At 35.3% G+C, this 25,374-nt stretch overlaps 1 protein-coding gene across 1 annotated transcript; it reads left to right on the top strand.

The window, feature by feature from the left end:
- Nucleotides 1–583: 583 nt before the first annotated feature.
- Nucleotides 584–24,922, top strand: LOC128987051 (paternally-expressed gene 3 protein-like). The gene is made up of 3 exons (XM_054407719.1): nucleotides 584–643; nucleotides 20,419–22,047; nucleotides 23,017–24,922. Exons 1-3 carry the CDS (start codon nucleotides 629–631, stop codon nucleotides 23,248–23,250), a joined length of 1,878 nt encoding a protein of 625 aa, XP_054263694.1. The 5' UTR covers nucleotides 584–628; the 3' UTR covers nucleotides 23,251–24,922.
- Nucleotides 24,923–25,374: the final 452 nt, after the last annotated feature.

Genomic DNA, 25,374 nt, shown 5'->3' with positions numbered 1-25,374 from the left:
AAAAGTAGAATTCAAAGTACTCAAAGTGCAGTTTACAGTAATCAAAGCCACAATTACAGGTTCCAAATCAGCCAACAACTAGTATTATTATTCCAGAAATTGCTATTGGACCTCTCTAACAAAAAACTGCCTAAACCATCAACCTAATGACCCAAAGTACAAATAGGATTTTCGGCCTTAGTTGATACACCAAATTATGTTTGTTGTACAAACAGAGTATGTTGAGCCGTTCTACAGACTTAGCAAACACATCAATTCCTCCAATCGCAAAATTCTACCATTTTTTAACACATTGCCCTAAAGATCATACAAAATATTCATTAGTTGAACCACTTATGGTATTTACCACCAAAACAGAATACTTCAGCCATTTCACAACCAATACTTAAAAAAATCGCTATAGCACTCCCAAACACCTGAGCCACCCTAATTACTCATACAGAATTCGTTAGTTGAGCCACCGATGGTATTTACCACCAAAACAGAGTAATTGAGCCGTTTCACCCCCCGTGCTGGTGGGGGGCGGGGGGACACACCCACCGTGCCCCATATATAAGTGAGCCGCTCACTGTGGCACGGCTGGTACAGTGAGTGTTGTGTTGTGTTAGTTCCTTGTGTTATTATCATCATGCCGGCTGCCAAGGTATGAAACTTATCTTTAACTTAAAGTTTTGTAGTATCAAGTGGGATTTTGGATTTTTATTAGATATCTTGTTTTCATGTTGAAATTATGGATTTGTTGTTAAAATTCTTAACGTTTTAGTTTTTTTTAACAATCTTAGTTTTTGTGAAGAGTAGGGATTTAATAAGTGTAAAAAATGTGTTCTTTCAAAGTAGTAAGTTAAAAAAAACTGTGAAAAACTTACTATTTTGGGTTGATTGATATTGATTTTAGTTCTTGAAAGTTTTTGTATTGCACAAACTTGATTGAAATTATGTAAAGATCTGATTGTAAAATAATAAGCTAATGTTAAAGTTATTTGATAGTCAATATCAAAGTACCAATATTAAATTCATGCATACACTGGGTTTCAGTAACTTCTAGGGTGCTTTGATTATTTACGACGTATTTGATTAGAATCATAAACAAAACAAAATGCTCGTTTTTATAATCAAAATATTTACAAAACTATTAGATAACGAAAAACCACTACAAAAGCATTTTAAAAACTGTGTTACTTATGTTGTGACTATGACATACAAAAGTACAAAATATCTTTGAGAATATATTTTTACGAAATATTTTAGCACGGCAATTCTGCTTCTGTGATTTAAAAGAAACCCAAACATTCAGAACGAACAGATTTTGAAGTAATAATTCACTTTTTGTATAATCAATTACATCATTAAGATAAAAAATAAACTCTCTCCCTGAAAATAGGTAGTAGATCCGTGTTACAACGTGCTTTAATTTAAGTTGTGTTAAGAAGTAATTAAACTAAACTGCTCGTATCTTATGATGATAAATCATTTATAATAAAATAAATGCAGACAAGTGTAAGCGATTAACACTAAGTTTGTGTTTCTTAATGTTAATACGAATAACATATTGCACCTATGACTTTTATATAATTTTGTCTATGTCATATTTATTAAGTTTAATTCTAATATACTTAAAACGTGTTGAAAACGCTTTTCTCATTACACTCCCATTATATTTTCCTAATTTTGAACAGCTGTTCCGCGCAAAAACAGCCGAGTTTCACCTGGTCGAGTTAATTTTAATATTTTGAGACGCCGCGCCGGTCAGCGCCGAACTTATGCAACAAGTGACCCAAATACCGTAACGGTTAATCTCTATACTCCATATCTGTATCATTAATATTGAATAATGGTTTCGGGAACCAGACTTCTTTTTAATAGAGGGCTACCTTATTTGATCAGTATGCAATAACTGGAATGTTTTGTGGCTTCTAGCAAAACCTCTTTTTGAAATTGATGTCTTACGAATTGCTGGATAACAAAAGAAAGTTTCTCTTTTTATTTGGGAAGATAGTTAGGATATTTAATTAACTACGACATCAGCTCAATATTAATTGGCAAATGGTAACTATTGGGTTTCTTTAACTTGTGTTTGAAAATATGTTTAGTGAAAAATTTGATTTTCACAGTGAACCTAAGATCATGATAGTGTGCTATCTCCCTGAAATTGTAATTAGCTACAGAAGAGTTTCTGTATATCCTTCAATATATTATTATTTCACTTTTTAATAGATTTTTTACTAATTGTTTTTTTTTTTTTTACTTCTTATATCATATACTATATACACAAACGATTCTTTTGAACTCTCTGATTTCTGAATAAATCTTAAAGGGGTAATGGTAATTTAATATTTTAGTTTTAATTCAAGTTCGACATTTCATTGTTTCATGGAAATTATGTTCTTGGTTTAGAAGTTTTAAATTATTTTCGTTTATTAAGCTAAAGGGTTTGAATAATGGTTTGAATGATATTTTCAACCAACATCATACACAGGCTCAAACGCTGATTAGTTAATGCACAATGCAAACTAAAAAAATACATTAATAATTTCTAAATGAACAGCTTTAGCTTAAAAATAAATAAACTAATTAAATTTAATGTGTTTTAGAAAAGCAACAGTTTTTTTTTAATATTCTGCTTTTAAGATCTTTTATTATAGGCTAATTAGCTTAGCTTAATTATCTTTGACGATAGTAATATTGTATCATTAAACTTTCGAACTTATCTAAAAGGGCATTCGTTTTCAAGATGGCATTTATGTATTTTATACAAAACTTCTACGCTTAGGTACTTTATAGCAAACACGATCTGTTAGTAAAATTCTAGATGGTATAATAATAATTGTCATTACCTCGCTTTTTAGAATGTTAAATCAGCTGATTTAATATTGTAGTTTAGTTATTACACAGTGCATTTCGACGATGGGGAAATCTTATAATCTTATAGGACAAATATGAGATCTATATAATATTTTCTTAAAGAAAATACTCCTTTAAAAACTTGTGGTTAATGTAAGGTTCATATCATAATGAATTCATATATGGGTTAGGGTTAGTGAAAAAACACGTGGACCTATTCAGAATGTTGCAACATTGACTTTAAGTAACTAAAGTAGACATCTTACCTATATTAACTTACTGTGGCTATTTTTTTATTCAAAAGAGACTAGTTGATTCTCTCACAGAATATTCAACTTTCTAAGTCATGTTCTTTTTTTATACTACAAATGTTGATCTGACAAAATATATAGTTTGCAATACTACCCAGTCAGTTATTCTCAGTTAATAAACAGTTCAATCTAACTGAAAAAACAAAAAAAAACAATTGACAACAGCACACACTGTGATTGTTTCAATTCTACATTCATTTTATCGTAAACCTAGCCATAGATTAAATGCCAGGATGAAATGTCTAATTGTTGAAAACATTTCATCTTGATCTCTGTAACTGATTATCATTAGGTATATTGTTTAGTTAAATATCATTTGTCCAAGAATACTTGTACCCCTCACACAAGTTATGAGTAATGATTGTTAAGTACTCAAGTCGGCGGGATTATATAATTGATTTTGACAATCTTTCACAATGTTAGGTTACTTTAGGGTAGTAATAGCAAAATATTTCTTACGCCACTCGTCCAAAACGTGTTTACCGCAATCGGATAGTAATCCACCTATTTTCCGGACTAGTAACATAATATACTATTACTTTTAGTTGAGTTTTTCCTGTGATCAGTTTTTGTAAATATTTATTACCTAACAAAATATTATTCATAAGCCATTTAACGGATCATTTTATTGAAAAACTATTTCATTTTTATTGTATATAGCCTCTGGATCACTGATTTTTGCAATAAAAGTTTTAAATTACCGGTCAAGTGATCCTAGATTGTAGTTAGTTGACTACAGCTGTTTCATGTTATTATAAACACATCTTCAGGTCAAATTTTACATTGATTTATTCCAAGGAATGGTTCCATGTGAAGATGTGTTTATAACAACATGATGCAGCTGTAGTCAACTAACTACGATCTAGGATCACTTGAGGGATGCAGGTAATTTCAACCTTTTATTGAAAAACTATTGCTTTCTTAACTAACTCTATCATTATAGCCAAAAGAAGTAAATAAAATACTACAAGAGATATATGTGTATCAGTTGGTTTCGTGTCAGTTATTTGTGTTTTATAGCGATATCATACCATTCATATTAAATCAATTACAACTACAATTTTAATTTCTACGAAAACACAACAAAGTTCCTCAAGTGTGTGGGGCGAATGAGGCAACCCGCCTTCTATCCCGTGTTGCTAAGGTGATGATATACGATCCAGCAAGATTATGCGTTGCTGGGAAATTACAACCGTTAAATTGGCAAATTAGAAATTGAAGACAGGAAAGCGACGGGTTCGGAGCATAAATTAAAGTGATTACAGATTCAAAACTGATTTATTTGTCGAGGTTCGTTGGCGTTGCTCTTTCATTGACTGCGAGATCGTTTCACACGTCTATTTTTATCTCTGATTTTCAGGGTGGGTTGTAACTTATGAATTAGGAACTAAATGATAGGACCTAATGATTCTTATTATAGTGGTTTATCCCTATATTCTAGTGTCTCATTGATACATAATTTCAGGACGGGCTAATAATATACTTCACTATAAGCTTAAAACATAAAACGTATCCTGAACTACTGTATATAGAACTTCAATAAAAGACACACATTGTGTATATTGACTATTTAGTACATTAGTTTTTAATTGCGATTCTATAATTTATTTTATTTTATATTATTAACCGATTAATTTTCCTATCTTTTTTTGATTGTAAGAAATAACCACGTAATTTTGCTAGATTAATTCAAGTTTTAATTTAGTATTAATTTGGCTATTATTCCATTTTTTTATTATATGCAACTCTAAACGCAAAGTTATGAGATTTCCAAGCCAAAAATTGTAAGTTATGTAAGAAGTAATTGGTTAAAACTAACTTATAAATATTGTTAAATGCGCTATACTTTGTTAATATGCTAGACTTGGTTTAAAAAGCTTTATTTCAACAGCAGTTCAAAATTTTGGAATACTTTACCAATAGAAAAAGAAAGTTGTTCTCTAATATTGACGTGTCTACACAATAATTGTCTCGAACATCAAATCAAATAGAATCAAATCAATCTAGGTTTGTCTCTCGATTTGCTAAATGTATATTATCATAATGTGCCTGCGAAACAGTGCACACGAAAGCAGGCCTACTTATTTTAGCTTTTTACACGCACAAAACTTAAAAAGAAACTAAAAGCATACACATTTCTTAAAGCGAAACTCTTATATTTTAGATACATCAAGTAAAGCCTTCATAACATAATTTTACAACCTATCTTATTTTCATTTCAACTTCGTATTTAATGCTAGTTGGACGCTTCAGTTTTTAATATGTTTTGTTACCTTTTGTATCTTTATGATGACAATTTTAAGTTAGCAATCTCCAGAATAAAGGTGGGACTTCAATATTAATCAGAGAACACTTTAATAAATATTTAACTTGATAGCTAAGTAAGTACTCAGTAATGACTGATACCATCCTTAGACAAGGCAGAAACATTTTTATGGACCAAAACAGGGCCCGGTAGTCCTTGATCACAGGATCCTGGCTAAAGAAAAGAGGATTTTCATCAGTACAATATAGCCTACATATGATTTTAGAATATTCTACAAACCCATAGTATTTACACTCAGGTTAAAATACTTACAAGAAGTGCACTTTTAGTGATTAATCAGTCTATTCTGCCTAGTTAGACATATTCATTCGGGGACTAACTATTTTTTTAAGTTTAACTTTACCAACATTAGTGGCTTCAACTTGTTTTCCAACAAATACGTAAGTCATTGATAGCGACTGAGCCTACGCACAGGCTTCCAGCCCATGTAGGCTTATTTCCTTAATGTATATGTCAACATAGCTTCTCTGAGACCTTACATCCTTTGTTTTTATTATTAAGTTCACATGTATTTTATATTTAATTATTTTTATCTAAGCAATAGCAATCTGTTTCACTGGAAGTTATGTTATAATTTATATTCTGCAATATTTTTGGAAATAAAGTATGTTTTGATTTGAACTCTTTAGTTGGTACAAAGCGTAGGCCCTGCACCTCATTTCAAACGCGCAGTGAAAGTAATGTATCTGCGATCATGTCCATGTCCGAAAAAGCTTTTCCTGTTGCCAAGTAAAAAACTGGATCTTGTTGGTACGGGGTGTTTCTCTTTTCCGCAACTTGTAGGAGTTACGATTGGAAACGGTAAGCTAAATTAGGTTTCAAAGCTTACCTTTCTAATTAACGTAACTGATAAAGCTATTTTCAAATAAATCAAGTACTAAAATGCTTTGCGACAGGAAAACTTGAATAATTTAGATAGCTTTAGGATTATAATAAACTTTGAATCGGTCTTTCCCTATTTTTTTGTGGACGTAAAGATAAATTCTTGCATGCCTATCGTCTTTAGTAGTAGACAAAATATGATATTTATAGACAGTTGTAGACATTTTTTGGGAGAAATGCAATATTAAACCTAATTGTTTTATAATTTTGATAATGTAAATTCAATTTGTTTCAATGCTAGTTAACTGCAAACTGATCTAACTCGCATAATCTGCACATACATGGTATGTTCTACATTAATAGTCTATTAAACAATATATCAATCCAAAATTAATTATCTAAAAATTAAAATCTATTGAACATAGTATTTAATCCTTTCTAAATAAAATTTAACTGCATCTCTATAACTACATTAAAACGATATAACAATATTTTGATAATAGGAGTAAAAGACTTGATCATGGAATACATCTAATCGATTAAAGATAACAATTAATAACGAATAATTCAGTAGTTTTTTGATTAAATATTAATATATAGTCTAATTAACGTTTAAAATGGCAGTAAAATGCTTAATTTCATTCAAGGCAAACGTACAAGAGGTTCACCTGAATTAAACCAGTTTTTCACATAAAACACAAGTTTCATTTAGCCTTATCTTATAGTGTGCATTTCATACATTTTTTTCAGCGAATACCTTTTTTGCTGCTCACTTGGTCAAGGATGTATATGCAACTGCATCTCAGGTTTATTCTTCTTTTTCTTCATTTTAAAGGCCGCCAACTCGTTGCGTTTCATACATCTGAAATACAATACGAATATAGTCCATGATATAGACCAAGGTTGTAGTTCTTATGTAAACTATACAATGTCTACACGTTGAGTTAGTGGGGAGTTCTAGTTCTGTGACACATTATCCACTGTAGTACATGAGAACAATGAACTACTACACTAAATAGTGGTTAAATGTTTTTTTTACTTAAGAAGAAGATATTTAAAAAAAATTGTTTGATGAAAAGTGTATGTGTTAGAATTTATTTTATTTCTTGAACATACCACAACAACAACAACAATTGTTGTTTAACTAAAAATTCTCTACGGTCAGATATTGCATGAATCGGATTTTGTTTCCACCGAGACACTCAAGTCATCAATCTATCTTACTTATCATATGGCTGAGAAACAGAGTCTATTGATTGTATTATTGATGCATTTCTTCTGTTCAAAGGACACTTCTTGTTTTATTAATGTATAACATTCTGTGTTGTGGCTAATACACGTTTCTAATATTAATCAGGACCCTTTTTATTGTATCCATACAAATTTGATTTATTATGGGTATAAAACAGTGTTGCTACTTCAAGTTGTAAAATTAATGTGAAAAAAGTACAGATATTTTGAAAAATAAACCATAAATTATATTTTTTTTATAAAGACTTACTACTGATCCTAAAACATTTATTTTTGTTTGAAGTAATATTCCAAACTCCACATTTCATAAATTTGTTTACCATAGGTAAATAACTGTTTATGTAAACAGACTTACTTGCAGTCTTGAATGTTATTAAAAATATCCATTTTATTTTTATTTAATTTGATAGTCTAAACAATTTAATTTTTATTTGCGTTTTTTTTAATGTATAAGTTTATATAAATTAAATCAACTTTCTAGATCAAAGATATTTGAGCCTACGGTATCAAACCTTGTCTATAAGAAACTTATTTAATCTTCCCATTATATTTTAGATATATTTTAATCGATAATACCGAGAAAAACATTATATGAACCTTGTTAATCATCCGAAATTATACAATTTATTAACAATTAATTATCAAGTAAAATTTTAAAAAATCTTGCAGTGGACCTATTTGATAACATTAACGTGATATTCAGCCCAAAACAATCCATTCCCTTGATCTTCCCAAAATTTGATCACTTAACCACTTCGCCAATACGCCGACGTATTTTGTATTTTGTATTCCAAATAAATATTCGTGTTGTATTTCAAGCTTAAGCACGTATTTGAATATGGAGCGAGTGTACATATGATGGCATTGCAATTGACTTATGATTGTATAGTTAACGTCAGTTTATTTAATCAGGCAAATTTACCAAACGCATAGTGTTAAGGGCAGCTGGGTCCAAATGCAAACTATAGACAGACACAAGTATACTTTACCCAACAAATTATTTTATCTTGTTGTAGGGCAAGTTTTACGATGTGCACTTTACTGCTTGGATATAAAACCAAAGCAAAAACTGCGTTTTAGAATTAGATTGTTTTATTAGGTTGGACTAGTTTTTAAATAACTGAAAAAAACACACACAAAAACACCCCTACTTGAATCGGAAGGAACGAACATGAAAATTTTCTTCAGATCCATATGGGTGACCCTGTAATGGCTTACACCTCAGATAAGTAAGGTATAGAGGAAACATTCAATGGTTCACTTAAGTGGTGTCTAGCACTAATCGCTGGTGTCTAGGGTAAAGTCCAACACCGCTCTTTCATACCACAACACTCATGGTGGATGAAGAATCTGTGTCTGTGCGATAGAAATTCCCACACATGTCTCACCAATCTGACTATTCCTTGCTGTATAAGTATATTTCAGCACAACTTACTACAGCAGAAAGCTTAAGGTTGTCCCATAGCCAGTTTTTTTTTAGCCTTACTTCTCTGATTAGTTACACTTGGTACTTTTACATTGCACGTTTTGCATTTCCACCACATACACGTGACAAATCTGTAATTGACTATCAGAGTTACGTGACAATTCTGTGCAAAAATGCACCGATCGAAAGTGTCACAAGCCTCATGGCAATGTTGCATAAGTAACAGTGGAGACAGGTGACAATCTATGATAGGAACCTATAACTACCATGTCTGGGGGACGCTTATGTCATACGGGAAATGGGAGGGTGTAACGTGGTAATCCTGGTGTGGATTGACGTCCGCACTAGTGAGTACTACGACTATCCGCAGTACTATCCTAATAATTAGACCAATTCGTTAATTACGAGGGAAAAATGTGGTTCGGATTCCACAATAAACTGTAGGTCCCTTAGTTGCCATTAGCTGTATGGGCTATTAATTAACAGCTGTGTCTAAGGAACATGTCGGCCTTAGTCACTAACAAGACTACAAGATCGCGCCACTCATCCTTCACTCATATTTGGGTTAAAATACGCACATAGTGGCGTCCCCATCTTAAATAATTGATAATTGATAACTATAAAGGGTGTAATAATACGTAAGGTTAAAGAGCGAGCGATTACTTAAATTAATATACAAGTAGAGTGAAATTCATACTTCTCGGAACACGACTGGACTATTATCAGTGTGATGGATTCTGTCTTATGAATGGTGGCCCGGTTCAGTCCATGGTAGACGAAGTGTCAGGAGACAGATTCTATCATACAGACCATAGTGACTCGAGATTTATATCCTGAAGGCTTGGGTTCAAACCCCGCTTACAACCAATAGTTTGTTTTTGTGTTTTTTTTTAGCTACAGTAAAAGCAGAATCTGAAGCTCAGTGGTTCATAGTCCTCGTTAAGTTATTTATCCACTTGTAAAGAAAGAAGTTTGAGAAGAAGAGACACTGTATTAGGCTAAAGCATTTTTTCTACTAAAATACAAACGACAAATATAATGATAATCAAACACCATACATCAAAAGTATTGATCGAAATGTATACTTGAATTGTAAATAAATTATTTAAATTATTTCAAGCCATTCAAAATTTTCTAAGGTTTGACTTCTGAAATGGTAAATAATTGTGTAACAACAATTCGATATCCTCATTTATTATCCTAAATTTGTTTTAGCACTGAACAGGAACATATTTTTAATATTTACTGAAAGTACAAAGTAAGCTAAAAAATGTAATTAAATGCATCACTGGTTGAAGAATAGAAATCGTTCCTAAAAGAAAAAAAAACATTGCTAAAAGAGTTATAAGATATAACGCTAGATAGAAAATACATAAATAGCTGCTTATACCAATAACAAATATGAAGCTCCTACATTCCGTCCTTATATGTATCATACGCTAGAGTTGCCTTGTACACTGGTTACAGCTCCTGTCCAACCAATCGTTAAAGTCTCTAGCTCGCCCTTGCTCTGATCTGTTAGCCTTGAACACCGTCTGTCCTAACAAAATTCCTAATCACGTAATATAGACAGTCTAACCTCTCACTCAGTTTCTGGTAATATCTGAAGTACCTCACCTCAAACAGAGTTGTACGGTGTTTTGAAAATGCTACAGGGATGTTTTAAAAACTAATACAAATCTTTGAATTGTTCTCAGTAAAAACATTTTGTAAGCAAAAGTCTTCTTAGCAAAAATCGGTCTGTAAGATAAATGACATAAAAGAATAATGTTACAGTTGGTTGGTTTTTCAGTATGTGGAATATATAGCTAATGAGTTGCTATAGCTAATAAAGTTGAATCCTGATATATTTCCCTTTACACAAAACTGTTAGTAATTTCTGCACTCGGTAATGTTAAATTTTAATTCGCATAAAATATAAATTTGTTAATAAAGTAAACCAGGTTAGTGGGTTAAGTTTTCTATGTAGATTCCAAAAATGGTCTTTTTTCGATTTATTTGAATAGCCTTACGCTATTTATTAAGAAAAATAGGAAATTTAAAAGGTGTTGACCGAAAGATGGTTTTTGTCAGTTTACAGTACGTATAATTAGTTATTTTAAAATTTACTTGTTGACCTTGACCTGGTCTGCTTTAACATAAGTCAGAGTATATTTTCTAAACCTGTTATAATCAGTTCATAAACGAAAACATAACCCTATGCGACCCTGAATATAAAATATAAATATAGTACAGTTATTATAAAAAAGATTAACCGTTGAAAAACCTTTTTTGTATGTTTTCTGGATTTTAGGTTCTAGGTCAAATTCCCAAACACATATTTATAATTTTAAATGAGACAAGTGATATCTTACAGTTGCAACATTATCGGTCCATGATACATACTTGTCTAATATCAAATACGATTTCAAACATTTTAATGTATATTGGTTCAGATAATAAACGTGAACAAAGAAATACAACTTTAAACATCCCTTCACATAAAAAAAGTGTCAATTTCCAATAGAATGCACACTACAAAGAGTCCCCGCGAAATTCCTTCAACAAGTGGCTGTGACTTTGATTCGCGTAGTTCAAGGAAGCTATGTGAAAGCATCTCTCGTGGCGGAGGAGTCTGAGTACCTCAGTCTGTGTTCTTGGCCGTGACCGTGGACTTGGTCAATGGCGCATCCTGTCTGCCTTCACAGCCGGATTACGTCAAAGATTACGAGACTCACGTGACGACCTGAGTCACGTTCTGGTCGAAGGCTTTTGGTCTTGGCCGTCGTAGTCAGTGGAGCATGCTGTCTTCGTCGCTAGGATCTCGTCCATTCAGTATAGCGACTTGATATCCGTATCATATTATCGTTCAGTGTATTGGTCCTAACCAAAAAGCATCCTTGACTTAATGAAGATTCATATAGCATTTTCGGTTTCGTTCGTTCCGCTCAAAAGAGGAAAATTAAATTTAGGTAAGCGATGTCTTCTTTGACAGTTTTTAAGGCAAAATAGAGTTCCATATCTCACAAATGTAATTAATAAACCTCATGTTATTCTCCAACATCAGAGATTTAGTGCCTCGGTCAAAATCAACAAATTTGTCCTAGCTATTAGCGCATAGTTCAAATATTTCCCAATTGTGTTTTCCCTTGTTCAACCCCTTAGCGTATGGCCTGTGGGAACCGGAGTTTTGCCAACGGGTGTCAGGTAGATGGGGGGGATGCCTTCGGCCACCTCTTGGTGCGGAGATTTGCCAACGGTGGAAGTGGGAGAAAGAGTGTGACGTCCGGAAGGAGAGCGATTGTCAGGGTTGTCTACGCTTGGCAGTTATGCGCTTGTCGCAGTGGGTTAGGTTAGGTTAGGTTAGGTTAAAAATTCAATACATTTCCTTTCACAGTCAGAGGTGCATAACTGCATTACATACTTTGAACACAGTCAGCATCCTGCCTGGTTTGTCCACCCCTAGCGGAAGCCACCCTCACGGTCACGTGTAATCTCTCTCCCCCTCCCCCTCTCGCGCAACCCACAACCGTTGGCAAAACTCCGCAGTATGTGGAATTCATGGATGGGGACCCTTTCTACCTGATACCCGTTGGCAAAACTCCTACACTCATGGCCATGGCCTGTATGATGTAGCCTGTCTCCTGACCATCGGTTTACCATGGACTGGCCCATGTCTTAAACCAGTGTCCAGTGTATGCGGAGAGTCATGAGACAGGTCCCGGCATCCAGAGTATAGCCCTAGCCTATATTAGAATCAATAACCATCTCAGCCTTGTCCAGCTGGTTTTTATGTTCTTATCCCTTAAAATGACCTGAACCACTAGTGTGCGAGTGACCTCAGAATCAACAGTTGTGATGTAACCTAACTTCAACTCGTGTATATTCCAAGCCCAGTTTTATAGTCTAGTTATTGTGTCAGTGACTACGAAGTAGGTCAGATAGGTAACCATTCTTTTGCTATATTTTATTAGTGTTTTGCATCACCATTGTCTATCGTGAGGGATTATCTCAATTACGATGTTTATCTTGCTCTCATCTCAGGAAAAATCTTAAACCTGCAAAGTGTTCTTTACTTCCACTACTGTGTTAGCCGGCTTCCCCTCCTTATGAACAATAAATTTTGTCATTACTAGCCAAAAAGATAAAAAATCGAAGACTCGTATTCCGTGAAGTGCATCGGTGCATCACTAGTTTAAAGACCACTACAGCCCCGGCTTCTGTAGTACAACCAACAGCTTTTAGTCAATGTTTAACTGTATGACCATTATTACCTATGGAAATGGGGACATCCCCTTATATTACAACAAAAATATAGCTGTAAAAAAAATAGTGTAGCTTAGTTTCTGACTGCGGTCAGCTGTTTCACTATCCAGGATCATTTATTAAAAGTCCATTGATCAAGGACAGTTTTGACAAAATTAAAAAGCTACTCACTTTTACTAGCGATGACTATTATTGGATTAGCGACTGGTACGGGTGGCGTCGTCCTGTAACCCAGCTACTAGGAGGTCACGAATTGTGGATATTTATAGGCATGCACTGTGGATGCGATACTCCCTGGAGTGGATTAACGTCCGCACGAGTGAGTACTACGACTATCCGCAGTACATCCTGATAATTAGACCAATTCGTATATAAGGCAAAAATGTGATTCGGATTCCACTATAAACTGTAAGTCACCTTAGTTTCCATTAGCTGTATGGGCTAATTAACAGCTGTGTCTAAGAAATATGTCGGCCTTAACTAACAAGACTACAAGATCGCGCCACTCATACACCCATCTCCATTCGTACTTTGGCTTAAAAGGTCACCATCGAAAAGTATAAAAGTAAGTTGGTTAACCTTATAGCTACCAAAGTACGTTCAGCTGTGTGTTCATACGGTTCTCAAACCCTCTACCATATTTTAGTGTCTGGACGGACACAAACTCGTAAACCAACAGATGTTTGGTCCGGTCTCTTAGCCTAGTGACACTCTAGACACCTGGGTCACCACATTTTCACAATCTACTAGCGACACTTCGGATCGGGTAATTAGACACCAGCTTGCCCGAGGCGACGACTGCTCTACATATTAACCGGATGATATAACAAGTTGCGCAACCTGCTAAGGTTTTGCAGATTGTGGGGAATGTTGGGCACTTTCGTAACTGTCTGTTAAAGAAACCACTGCGGGGAACTGGGCCCAGCTGTCCTTGATAGATTTTAATGCTTCTTACCCAAATAAACAGCTGATCTTAGCAAGGGAAGCTGCTAAGATGCTTGATGTCTTATCAGATTATTGATGTTTGATGTTACACAGATGCTTAGCAAAGGGCTGTAGTATGTTTGGTTCTAAAGTTGTCACTAGTTTTTTGTAATGGGTTTGCTGAATCAGTAATCACATTAGACCAATAGGATTCTTATTCACTATGGAACTCAGTTGCGTTTAATCAGTTGCGTCAATTACTGTGGCATTGCGTTGGGACTGATACACGTGGGGTAATATTAACCTGGAACTCTGTTTATTTTTGGATCAAGTGATCACGGGGTTGAATTTACTCATTGATAGATTGCGCTGATTTAAAATACTAATTACTGTCAAACATGAGAGATTAATCAAATCAAACTGATTAGACGACTTTTCAAATATCTCAGTAACATAAATATATTAGAAAATAGAATTTTAAACACTAAAGCCCTCTGTGTCCAACTCAATCAACTTTGTCTTTAACGAATAAAATATTGTGACAGTTATTATATAGGTGTAGGTATATAGGTGGGATCACAGCGTAGGGGGGGGGGGCACACACTAGGAGGATTTACCCTACAATTGTTAAAGCATTGTGTGAGGTTGGGTACTTCCATCCTACAAATGTCACTGTACAGTTAACACATGGAAAGCCATTGGCATGCAACATGCCCAAAAAAAGAAATATATGGATTTATTTGAATATTTAACATTAGAGTCTCGAATGTTAACTTCTAAAAGGGGCAAAAGTGAAAGCTAATATTTTTTAACCACCCAAACCTTATAGATATTTCTTCTCTTTCCTTTACAAACTTGACGACTCTAAAACATGATCGCCATTTTTGGTTGTTGGGATAGTCAAAAACCCTATAAATGAAAAAAAATATGTTGGACTATTTGGATGAAAATATATGCGAGTTTAACGGTTACTCTATCATAACAATTGATTCAAATCTTGATTATTATTTTGATATATATTTTTACATATAGAGATATATGGTGTAACTTGAAAATCCAAAAATGGTCCTGCAAGAAAACGATCAAATTGGCAATCAACTTGTTTTAATCAGTCGTTTTAATCAATCCAATCTTAAACCAAAAACCCGAATTAAGACTTGTCAACTAAGACGTTAATAGCTTATCCAAAAATGATAAGGCTATATTAAACATGAACTACTGTAAAATAAATACGAGGAACTAGTACATGACCATTATGATCATTTGGAAAACCTAATATAAAATTAATACTTTCAGTAAATTTTACGATAGCACACATCCATAAACAAGCATTCGGCGTACTAATATATTCTCTATAAGAATAACTTGGAGGATTTACATACTGCAAACAAATACAAGTATTTTACTAACCAATGCAGAATAGTAACTAATAAAACAGGCTTTGGGAAATAAATTGAATTATGTAGAAATATGTTTTCCAAATGCCAGAAACTTCATGCGACAGAAACCAGTCAATACACAAAACTCTCTAAACAGATCAGATATCAATGATTTAAACAGGTAATGAAATTACAACTTTAGCGGCTAAAATCTTCTTATTGGCCGTTTCTCAGTATTTATAACATTATTAATCATAAACTTCAAATACTAAACAAACAAGCTTAAACTAAATACACAAACGATAAATAGTTAAATGTTATCGTTTAAACAACAAAACTTGAAATAGCAAACACACAGAATCAACTAAATAACCGTCTGTGATTCGTCGCAGATAAACCTTCAAAATAGAGCAAGACAGAGAAACAACAATGCAACAAACAGCTGATTGCCATCTGATTCTGTGTTTACTTGCGTAATATTTCTTACTAATGTTTTAATTAATGACTTGTTGTAAGTGTAGCAAATTAGGTTAGACAATCAGCTATTTTTTCTTATCTTTTGAGGTTGAGAGTATTGATGCAGTTTTTAGATACACATATACTACTACCATTTTAACACCAGTGTTTTACAGAATCGAAAAAAGTGTTAGAATGCTTTAACATTTTAAAATTTCCTTAATCTGTCACGGGATGATATTTATATTTTCATTGAATAACATTAAAATACCCAAAACTATCGTGTTCTTAACCTATATGGATAAAATTGCTTTATATGACTATATGACCACTAAACAAATTTGCTTACGGATTATTCTACTTGTCATGTACAAACAACTATAGTCTGAAAACAATATTCAACCAATCTTAAATAACAAATCAGTATGAATATTTGGTATGAGAATTATTCTTAGACGAATAAATAAGTTTGGTAATTTAATAAAGAGGTATTTGCTGTAAAATTATGCTGGCCATAGTATAAAGGTGTTACATTTTAACGTATTAGTATGGCATTAAAACAAGATTATTTACCTTTTCCAATTATTGCACCATCCTTCATATTGCCTTTAGTTTCCACCACAAATACTTTACTTGACACAAGTCATTGTAACACTTATCACGATCACTACACGATATAAACACTAAAAACAACACGAAAGTTTCATGTACTTACACGAAAATACGCCGCACTGTTCAACTACACTGAATAGACAATAATGAACGAAACCAATACAAGTACAGTCATGCGAGTAGATCTACTGATCAGCTGTTTATCTTCGTAATAATAAGAACGCTTTAGGTTGACAACGGAAGCCAGCATATACAAATGTACTGTAACAAATGATTATAGTGTTATATTAATAACATCCTGGAAAGACTTATTACAAAAATAAACTTCCATAGCACTATATAGCCTGATTGAGGAGTTATTGATAATTACCTTATTATTTTTACTGTTTTAGCGAATTTCCCTATAGGGAAGTAGCTATTACCGTAGGTCTCATGGTAAGACTTAGGCCCGGGACCGATTTACTTTTTCATTTTGATGTCCCCAGAGGCCAAAAACACCACTCGTTCAAATTTTTATATATGTATATATATATATATAATGTTTATATATATATATATGTTTTTATAATGTTTTAATATATATATATATATATATATATATATATATATATATATATATATATATATATATGTGTGTGTGTGTCCGTGAACACGATAACTTGAGTAATTTTTATCCGATTTTGATGAAATTTGGTTTGAAGGTGTAAGGCGGGATAAACTTGAATGAGTTCGCGATCCAGCATGATCGGACCATGGGAACAGGGTTTTATGGGGTAAAAATTGGTTTTTCTCACTTTTGACCCTCAAAACACAAAATTTCCCAATTTTTCTCTAACCCTTCATAAAGAGCTTAAAAAAACAAACAATTCAGTATATCAAAGTGTTTTTGTACGGTTATTGGTTACGGAGGAAACTAAATTTAAAATTCCCATGTTATTCTTATGGAGAATATTGTAAAATGTTGTAGTTTGCTTGTTTATGGATATCTTTTGATCAAACTTGGCAAATATATTCATTTTATACTAAGCAATAATTATTTTACTTAAAACACACACTTTATTAGTTTCCTTGTAGCAGCAAACCTAGGTACTCGTTAAACCTAATGTTATTTAAATAGATCAATTGAAAATCAATTCAGCCAAATGGAAATTCGCTTAGGCGTCAGGTTTGCTGCGGCGGGGGTATTTTCTTGTAGTGTTGTAGGCTTTGATCAGCATCGTATCCCAAATGTTTTAGGATCAATTTCTTAAGTACTATTTTAGTTACTTTCCCCATATTTACAACCTATGCAATTTATCCTAATTCGTTGTAGACATTATTACCTCAGTTGAGAAAATGGCACAAAACTTGAAATAAAACAATTCCTATTTGTTAAGTTATTAAAGTTTCACCTTATTTTCAAATGGTTTAGTCTAAATCCAATTGAAACTGTACATTTTACGTCGGAAGGGAAATTGAAAAAAAACAATCGAACGTATCAAATGGATTTATTTATCGAATTTATAAGATGGCTGGTAAGCTATTAATTCGGTTTTGTCTCTGCAATTTAAATTTTCAGACGCCACGAAACAATATTCATGGCAAGATTTATAATGTATTGCTTTTTGAAGAATATACATTTTAGAAGTACTCTATTTTGACATAGTGAATTTACTTATTAGTTTACCAAAACATTATCTAATATATAGCTGCGAAGATTTCACTGCTATTGTACTAATCAATAGAAATAATAAATCTTAACAAACGTCACTTTGGCATCATAATTTAAAACCAATTAATCGAAGTTGTCTCACTGTAAATTACAGATAGTCGTTCATTGTACGGTGCATTACTAGAGTAAATAAACGGTATCAGCATTCTGACACATACTTTCTCCCATAAGTTTGTCAACAACCTTTATCATGTGTAAGCGGTGAGAGTAAATATACGGAAATGGGATTTGTACAATTTTCTTCAGAATTTAAAGGACTATAACATACTAAATTGTTATCAAAATCGTTCGGGCCAATTTTGGGGAAATCTGATTTTCCGTTATTTTATGGGGTTTTTATGGGAAAATAACATAATTTACAATAACTTTTGAATCGTAATTTTTACAGAAATGGGATTTGTACCATTTTGTTCAGAATATAAAGGACTATAACATACTAAATTTTTATCAAAATCGTTCGGGCCATTTTTGGGAAAATCCTATTTTTCCGTTATTTTATGGGGTTTTATGGGAAAATCCCCATCAAAATAAAAATTTCTAAAAAGTGAAAAAAAAAACTATCAAAATTGTAAGGACCATAACATACTATGTTAAATCAAAACCGGATCTTTGTCTAAAACCCTATTTTTCGTTATTTTATGGGTTTTTATGGGAAAATAACATAATTTACCATAACTTTTGAACCGTAATTTTTACAGAAATGGGATTTGTACCATTTTGTTCAGAATTTAAAGGGCTACAACATACTAAATTTTTATCAAAATCGTTCGGGCCATTTTTGAGAAAATCCGATTTTTCCTGTTTTTATGGGTTTTTATGGGAAAATCCCCATTAAAAATCAAAATTTCAAAAAAATGAAAAAAACGCCTGGAGATACCATGGATTAGAACCTACATACCAAATTTCATCGAAATCGGACCACAGGTGTAGTCTCTAGCTCTGTACACATCCAGACACACAGACACACACACACACACACACACACACACACACACACAGACATCACTTCGAAAACCACTTTTTTGGGTCCAGGGGGACCCAAAACGAATATATCCACTCAAAACTCAAACTCGAAAATTTTGACGAAAACAATACTTTCTCCATATACTATGGTATAGGGGGAGAAAGTAAAAATGGAAACTTGTTCTGCGCATGCGTGTTGGTGCGTGTGTGAGAGAACCTGCAGACAAATGACTCAATTACCTCGTGCTACGGCTAATTACCTCGAGATTCATTACCTCCAGACGGTTGAGGTGGGAGCGGTTGGCGGGAGATCGAGATAACTGGAGGGAAAACTGTATATGTGTTTGGGTCAGGAAAACAGAGAAATTTTAAGATCGCTAACATTTACATAAATAGTGTATTTCACTCAGGTGATAAGTGACTCGTTTCGGGGCGAGATAGTGGTTTACCGGTAAATCCAAGCATGGACAACAAATAAGTTATTTTTGCATATTTTCGAAATGCATATAAAAGTCAGTTGTTAGAAAAATATTGTTCGTAACACTAGAACACGTGAATAAGCACTTATGTTGAGCTAGAACGAGAAATTAGTGTGTTGGGACAGGGAAAACTTTGTTTAGGACAGACAAAGTATTGTTTGGGGCAAAAAAGTAATATTTAAGGCAGAAAAGTAATGATTAGGACATGCAAAATCAAAAGTATTGATGAGTTGGAAATCGACGATTTTCAAACAGCTAAGCTGTACCATAAATAACTACTTTTGTACAGAGTGACGAAACAAATTATTTGGTTGTCCTCACGGATAATGGACCATAAACATAAACAAATAACGTCACTGGCCCAAAAGTAATAATGCGGGTGGTAATATTTAAAATGAACTATAAAAAATTATCGTACCTGAATTTTGCGGTAATAAATATCGAATTTGGGCCAAAGAGTGACCTAATTATGTCTATGATCCACACCACTTCTGTTCTAATGTCCTATGTTGACTTCTCAATATAGATTCACAATACATTTATGGTTCTTAGGGTTCCCAGGGCTACAGTAGGGTACCACTGATCTTACTGTACCCTGATGTTGTGAAGTTTGATATTTTAAAGTGTTGTTTTTTTAGATTGTTCATGTTTAAAGTGTTGTTGTTGTTGCAGGTGCTGTCGGTGACTGTTCTGCTGCTGCTAGGCTCCGTGAGAGCCTACTACGACCCTGACTACCCCCAGTACAACAGGCCGCAGTCAGCGCCCTCACCTCACCCACAACATGCACCTGCACCTGCTCCTGCCCTGCCTCCCTGCGTCCACGGCTACGCAGCCGCCGCCGCCGCCGCCTACTCAGCAGGTCCGGCCTACCACAGTCTCTCAGTGTCCCCGGGGTACGAGAGCTACTCAGCAACTCCCGGTGTCAAATACTCATCAGTGACTCCAGGTTACTCCAGTGTGGCCGTCGCTCCTCCTACCCTGGGAGTCGCCTACTCCACTCCTCAGTACTCCGCCCCCAAAGTAGCGTCATACTCTGTTAGTCCCGCACACTCCTCGTATTCTGCGTCTGCTGGCTACAAGTATGAAGCTGCCGCTCCTGCTGTGTCTGCTTACGCTGTTAAGCCCTCTACCAAGTACGTTGCCGCCGCTGCTGTACCGACAGTGAAGTTCCCCACACCCACCTACGCTCCTGCTCCAGCATACGCACCAGCTCCGGCTTACGCTCCGGCTCCGACATACAGTGCTCCCGCTAAGGCTTCTTACTCTGCAGGAAGCTCTTACTCAGCTGGAAGCTCCTACTCCGCTGGAGGTTACTCGTCCGGTGGCTACTCTTACCCTGCTCCTGCAGCGTCTTACTCCGCCGGTCCTTCTGTGAAGTACACCGCCTCTGCTCCTTCTTACTCATCTTACTCCGCTGGACCTGCTGTCAAATACTCTTCATCAGCTCCGTCATACTCTAGCTACTCCTCTGGATCTCAATCCGCCTACGTGGCGAAGCCCGCCGTCGCTTCTTACTCCGCTGGACCTGCTGTCAAATACTCCGCAGCAGCTCCCGCTTACTCTTCCTACTCCGCTGGACCCGCTGTCAAATACTCCGCAGCAGCTCCCTCTTACTCCTCCTACTCCGCTGGACCTGCTGTCAAATACTCCGCAGCAGCTCCCTCTTACTCTTCCTACTCCGCTGGACCTTCTGTCAAATACTCCGCAGCAGCCCCCGCTTACTCTTCCTACTCTGCTGGACCCGCTGTCAAATACTCCGCGGCTGCCCCAGCTTATGCTTCATACTCAGCCGGACCAGCAGTGAAGTACTCATCTGCTGCTCCTTCCTACTCGAGTTACTCCGCTGGACCCGCCGTCGCTAGCTACTCTTCTGGCGCTTCCTCGTCGTACAGCTCTGGAGCCTCTCACTCAGCTTACTCTGCTGGAGGCTCTTACTCTGGCTACAGTGCAGCTCCCGCTGTGGCTACCTACAGCGCAGGTCCCGCTGTTGCTTCCTACAGCGCAGGTCCCGCTGTTGCTTCCTACAGCTCAGGTCCCGCGGTTTCTTCTTACAGCGCCGGCCCAGCTGTCGCTTCTTACAGCGCAGGTCCCGCTGTAGCTTCATACAGCGCCGCCCCCGCTAAGGCTGCTTACTCTTCAGGAGCTTCTTACTCCAGCTCGTCCTACGCCGCTCCAGCCCCCGCTCCGGCCAGGTACGCGCCTGCCGCACCCGCCTACCCTGCCCCAGCTTACACCCCCGCTGTTAAGGCCGGTCCTGCCTACGCTGCCAAGCCCATCGCCGACAAGCATCACGAATACTATGTGAGTATCATTAAGAAATTGTCTTTAGAACTAGACATGAAACACAATTAGTTATCATTGTAGGAAAAAAGTTGGGACGATCTCGCCTAATGATATAGTGCAGGACTTCAATCCCCGAGATCCCGGTTCAAAACCCACCAATCACCAATGGATTTGATCTAAGTTAAATTCCACAGCCCTCTACGTCTGAAAAATGTGTAAAACGATTCTGGGCTATATCCCACATGAAAGCTTTAGTTCAGATCTGACCAGGTTTGAACCAGATCAAGGCAAGCCTTCGTCCTAAGATGCGGGAGAAAAGGAACTAAAACCCATAAGATGATGGATAAAAACTTTCTTTTATGTTTTAGCAGAATTGAATAATCTTTTGTCATAACTTCAGATGCTAACGATGGTTCAAAGATGATTAAAATCAGTTGAGTTGTATTTTACGGACAATCAACGGTCTCCAACAGGTTGGGAAACGGTAGCCGGTGATTAGTGAAGATACCAAGTAAGATATCCAAGAAATCCGACCTGGTCCTAACATTAGCATAACATCTCGATGCTTGTAGCGCGGCGTGTTAGCTGTCCGACTCGATCACATAAACTTTTAGAAATATTTTCTTCAATAACATTTTCATTCTACAGCATCAAATTTGCAATAGTGTTACGAAACCAAGCTGTGGAAATCATTTCAGTTTTTTTTCATGAATTTGAAAATTTTGAATGTGTTACTGGAAACGGAGTAAAATATTTAGGAGACCAGCTAGATAATAAATTATAGACCAATCAAATTCATCACAACAATTCCAATTCTAGTTTTTGGCAATAAACGCTTAAATTTCCAACTCTAGATAGTAAAGAAAAGACTAAAGGGGGCCACCATTGCTGTTGATTGCTCTTGATTTAGCTCTATCTTAACACCATCTAAACTATTTAAAAATTTAATATTCTCATGTACGTTACTCTAATACCACCTGTTTCTAGGATGACCACCCAAGATACGCTTTCGAGTACGGCGTAGATGACCCCCACACCGGTGACAAGAAGCACCAGTACGAAGAGAGAGACGGTGAAGTAGTCAAGGGACAGTACTCTCTGGTGGAGCCGGACGGCAGTGTGCGAGTTGTTGACTACACAGCTGATTGGGACAATGGCTTCCACGCCGTCGTCACCAAAACAACCGACACCAAGAGTCTGCAGCCTGTGCTCAAGTCTTAGACATCTCAGTCTTTACTTGATGCCGGGTAGGAGTCGCCGTGCGCCTTCAGTCAAACTAAGCGTTCAAGTTCAAGTCTCCGTTCACCTAGTGGGAATTCGCAGTGAATTCTTTTCCTAAGCCAATTTTTTATGTTACCATTTTTTGAAACTAAGTTGAACCATCCGTTTATCTTGTGCGAATACGTAACTAATTCGTTTCCCAAGTTAATGTTTGATGTTACCATTTTTTTAGGTGGATCACCTGAGATCTTTTAGGATCATTAAGTAGCCAATTTGTTTCCAAAGTCAACTTTTGTTATTTTTTTCATGGAATATAAATGAGTTACACGGGTTAACCCTTTTTTGTAAGGTGTATTATTTTATATTGTTTTATCTTCGCCTTCAGTAAGACCTATCGTTTAAGTCTCCGTACATCTTTTGGGAAAACGCTCTACACAACTCAATGTTTTCTTATAGTCAATTTTGAAACCAATTTTCTAACGTGGAATACTATATACGGGTTAAAGCATTTGCACGATGTACAAAATATTATTTAATCTTTGTTTGCATCTCCAATTTTATTATTTACTCTTTGTTTTCTATCTCCCATTGTTTTCTGTAATTTTGTGTATCCTATTTTCATTGTATAAAACCTTGGTCCTTACTTCCTCTTCGTTTCATCTTGCTATATTCTCTTCCCTTCAACCAATTTTACTTCTCAATACTATGTAATTCTTCTCATTTTCCTTTCCGCGTATCATTTCTAATTTCCCAACTGCAAACCTTGGAATTTATGACCCGTTACCAAATTTGAACCTGTACGATTTGGAAATGTAAATTGTCGGATTTATTCACAAACAAGAGCAAGTGACCGCATAGCCCCGGTCTCGTTATCTAACTGACCAAGAAGGAGAAGGAACGGGTTCGCACTCACTTCCTGCCCCATAAACAAATGCCACCCTCTGACCACTTCATAAATTCCGCTGTATCAAATGTCCACTCTCCTATTACCTCTCGCTATTACCTCGTTTATCTCGAGTCGTTAAAAGGTCAATGTAGAACATTCTGTTAAATTACCTCTTGAATATTAATTATAAAGTAAAATTGAAGGTCGGATTGGTGAAATTATACCTTATGAAGTTAAAGCACCTCTCTTAAAATGATTCTCTTTGTAGCTTTATTTTTGCAAAACATTACCCAACTCTCGGGTTTGACGATTTTCGCGTACTGCAATTCCCACGAATGTGTCAATTATTTAATCCATTATCATTCTCATTCATTCATGTTTTCACCCCTTTGAGCCCTGACGACTCTAACCTGGCATCGACAATTCTTGTACAGAACACAATGTTTCTCTTGTGTTTTTCTATCTCTCCTTGTAAAAACTTTTTTAACAAGTGTAAATACTCGGAAGGATCGCGTCCCGCTACCTTTTAGTTTTAGGGTTTAGTTTTCCATTTAGAGGTGTCATCTAATTACTATTTCCATACTTGAATCTTACCAAGTGCCATTACGATCGCAATTTACCATTCGAAATCAAGTTACCAAGTGTTACCGTAGATTAAGGCACTTTTCTATAGAACTAGTACAAGTTTGTATATAATGTAACCAAATGTGATATACATTTACCTTTTCATTTGGGAGTTTGTACAACGTCATTTAGTATTTTTATAATAAAATGTAATTATTATTATCCTGTATATTGTTTTACCCGACCTTCTTTTGTTGCACTTGGTTATTTATTTGTGCACATATGTTTATCATAAATAATCATGAATATATTAACAGACTAGTTATACTAGCAGTTTGCATTGAAAAAATATAAAAAATCTCCTAAGATTCTTTTAGGCTACACTATATTTCAACATATCTTAGATATGAGTTCCAAGGTCTAGCCATGCCTTAAGGACTCGGTCCATATTTTATCTGCCTCTTATAGAAGAGAGCCTTATCATTATTGTAATTGGTAATTTTTACCAATGGCAAGGAATATTTGCATTATCATACACCCAAAAAGGGTTTCTTATATGATATAGAATTTTCGTCATCAAATTCTAAATGATCCACCTTTTAACTCAATCTTCACTCTGATCATGGAGCTTATAAATAACTCTGGTCGAAAAACTGATTTTGGTGGACAGCTAA

Source organism: Macrosteles quadrilineatus, unplaced genomic scaffold (genome assembly GCF_028750875.1).
Source record: "Macrosteles quadrilineatus isolate MER2022 unplaced genomic scaffold, UCM_ALF_1.0 Scaffold_2__2_contigs__length_208266976, whole genome shotgun sequence".
NCBI classification, from domain to species: domain Eukaryota; kingdom Metazoa; phylum Arthropoda; class Insecta; order Hemiptera; family Cicadellidae; genus Macrosteles; species Macrosteles quadrilineatus.
The sequence above is the reverse complement of the archived record's forward strand: the minus strand, read 5'-3'. Positions and strand labels throughout refer to the sequence as shown.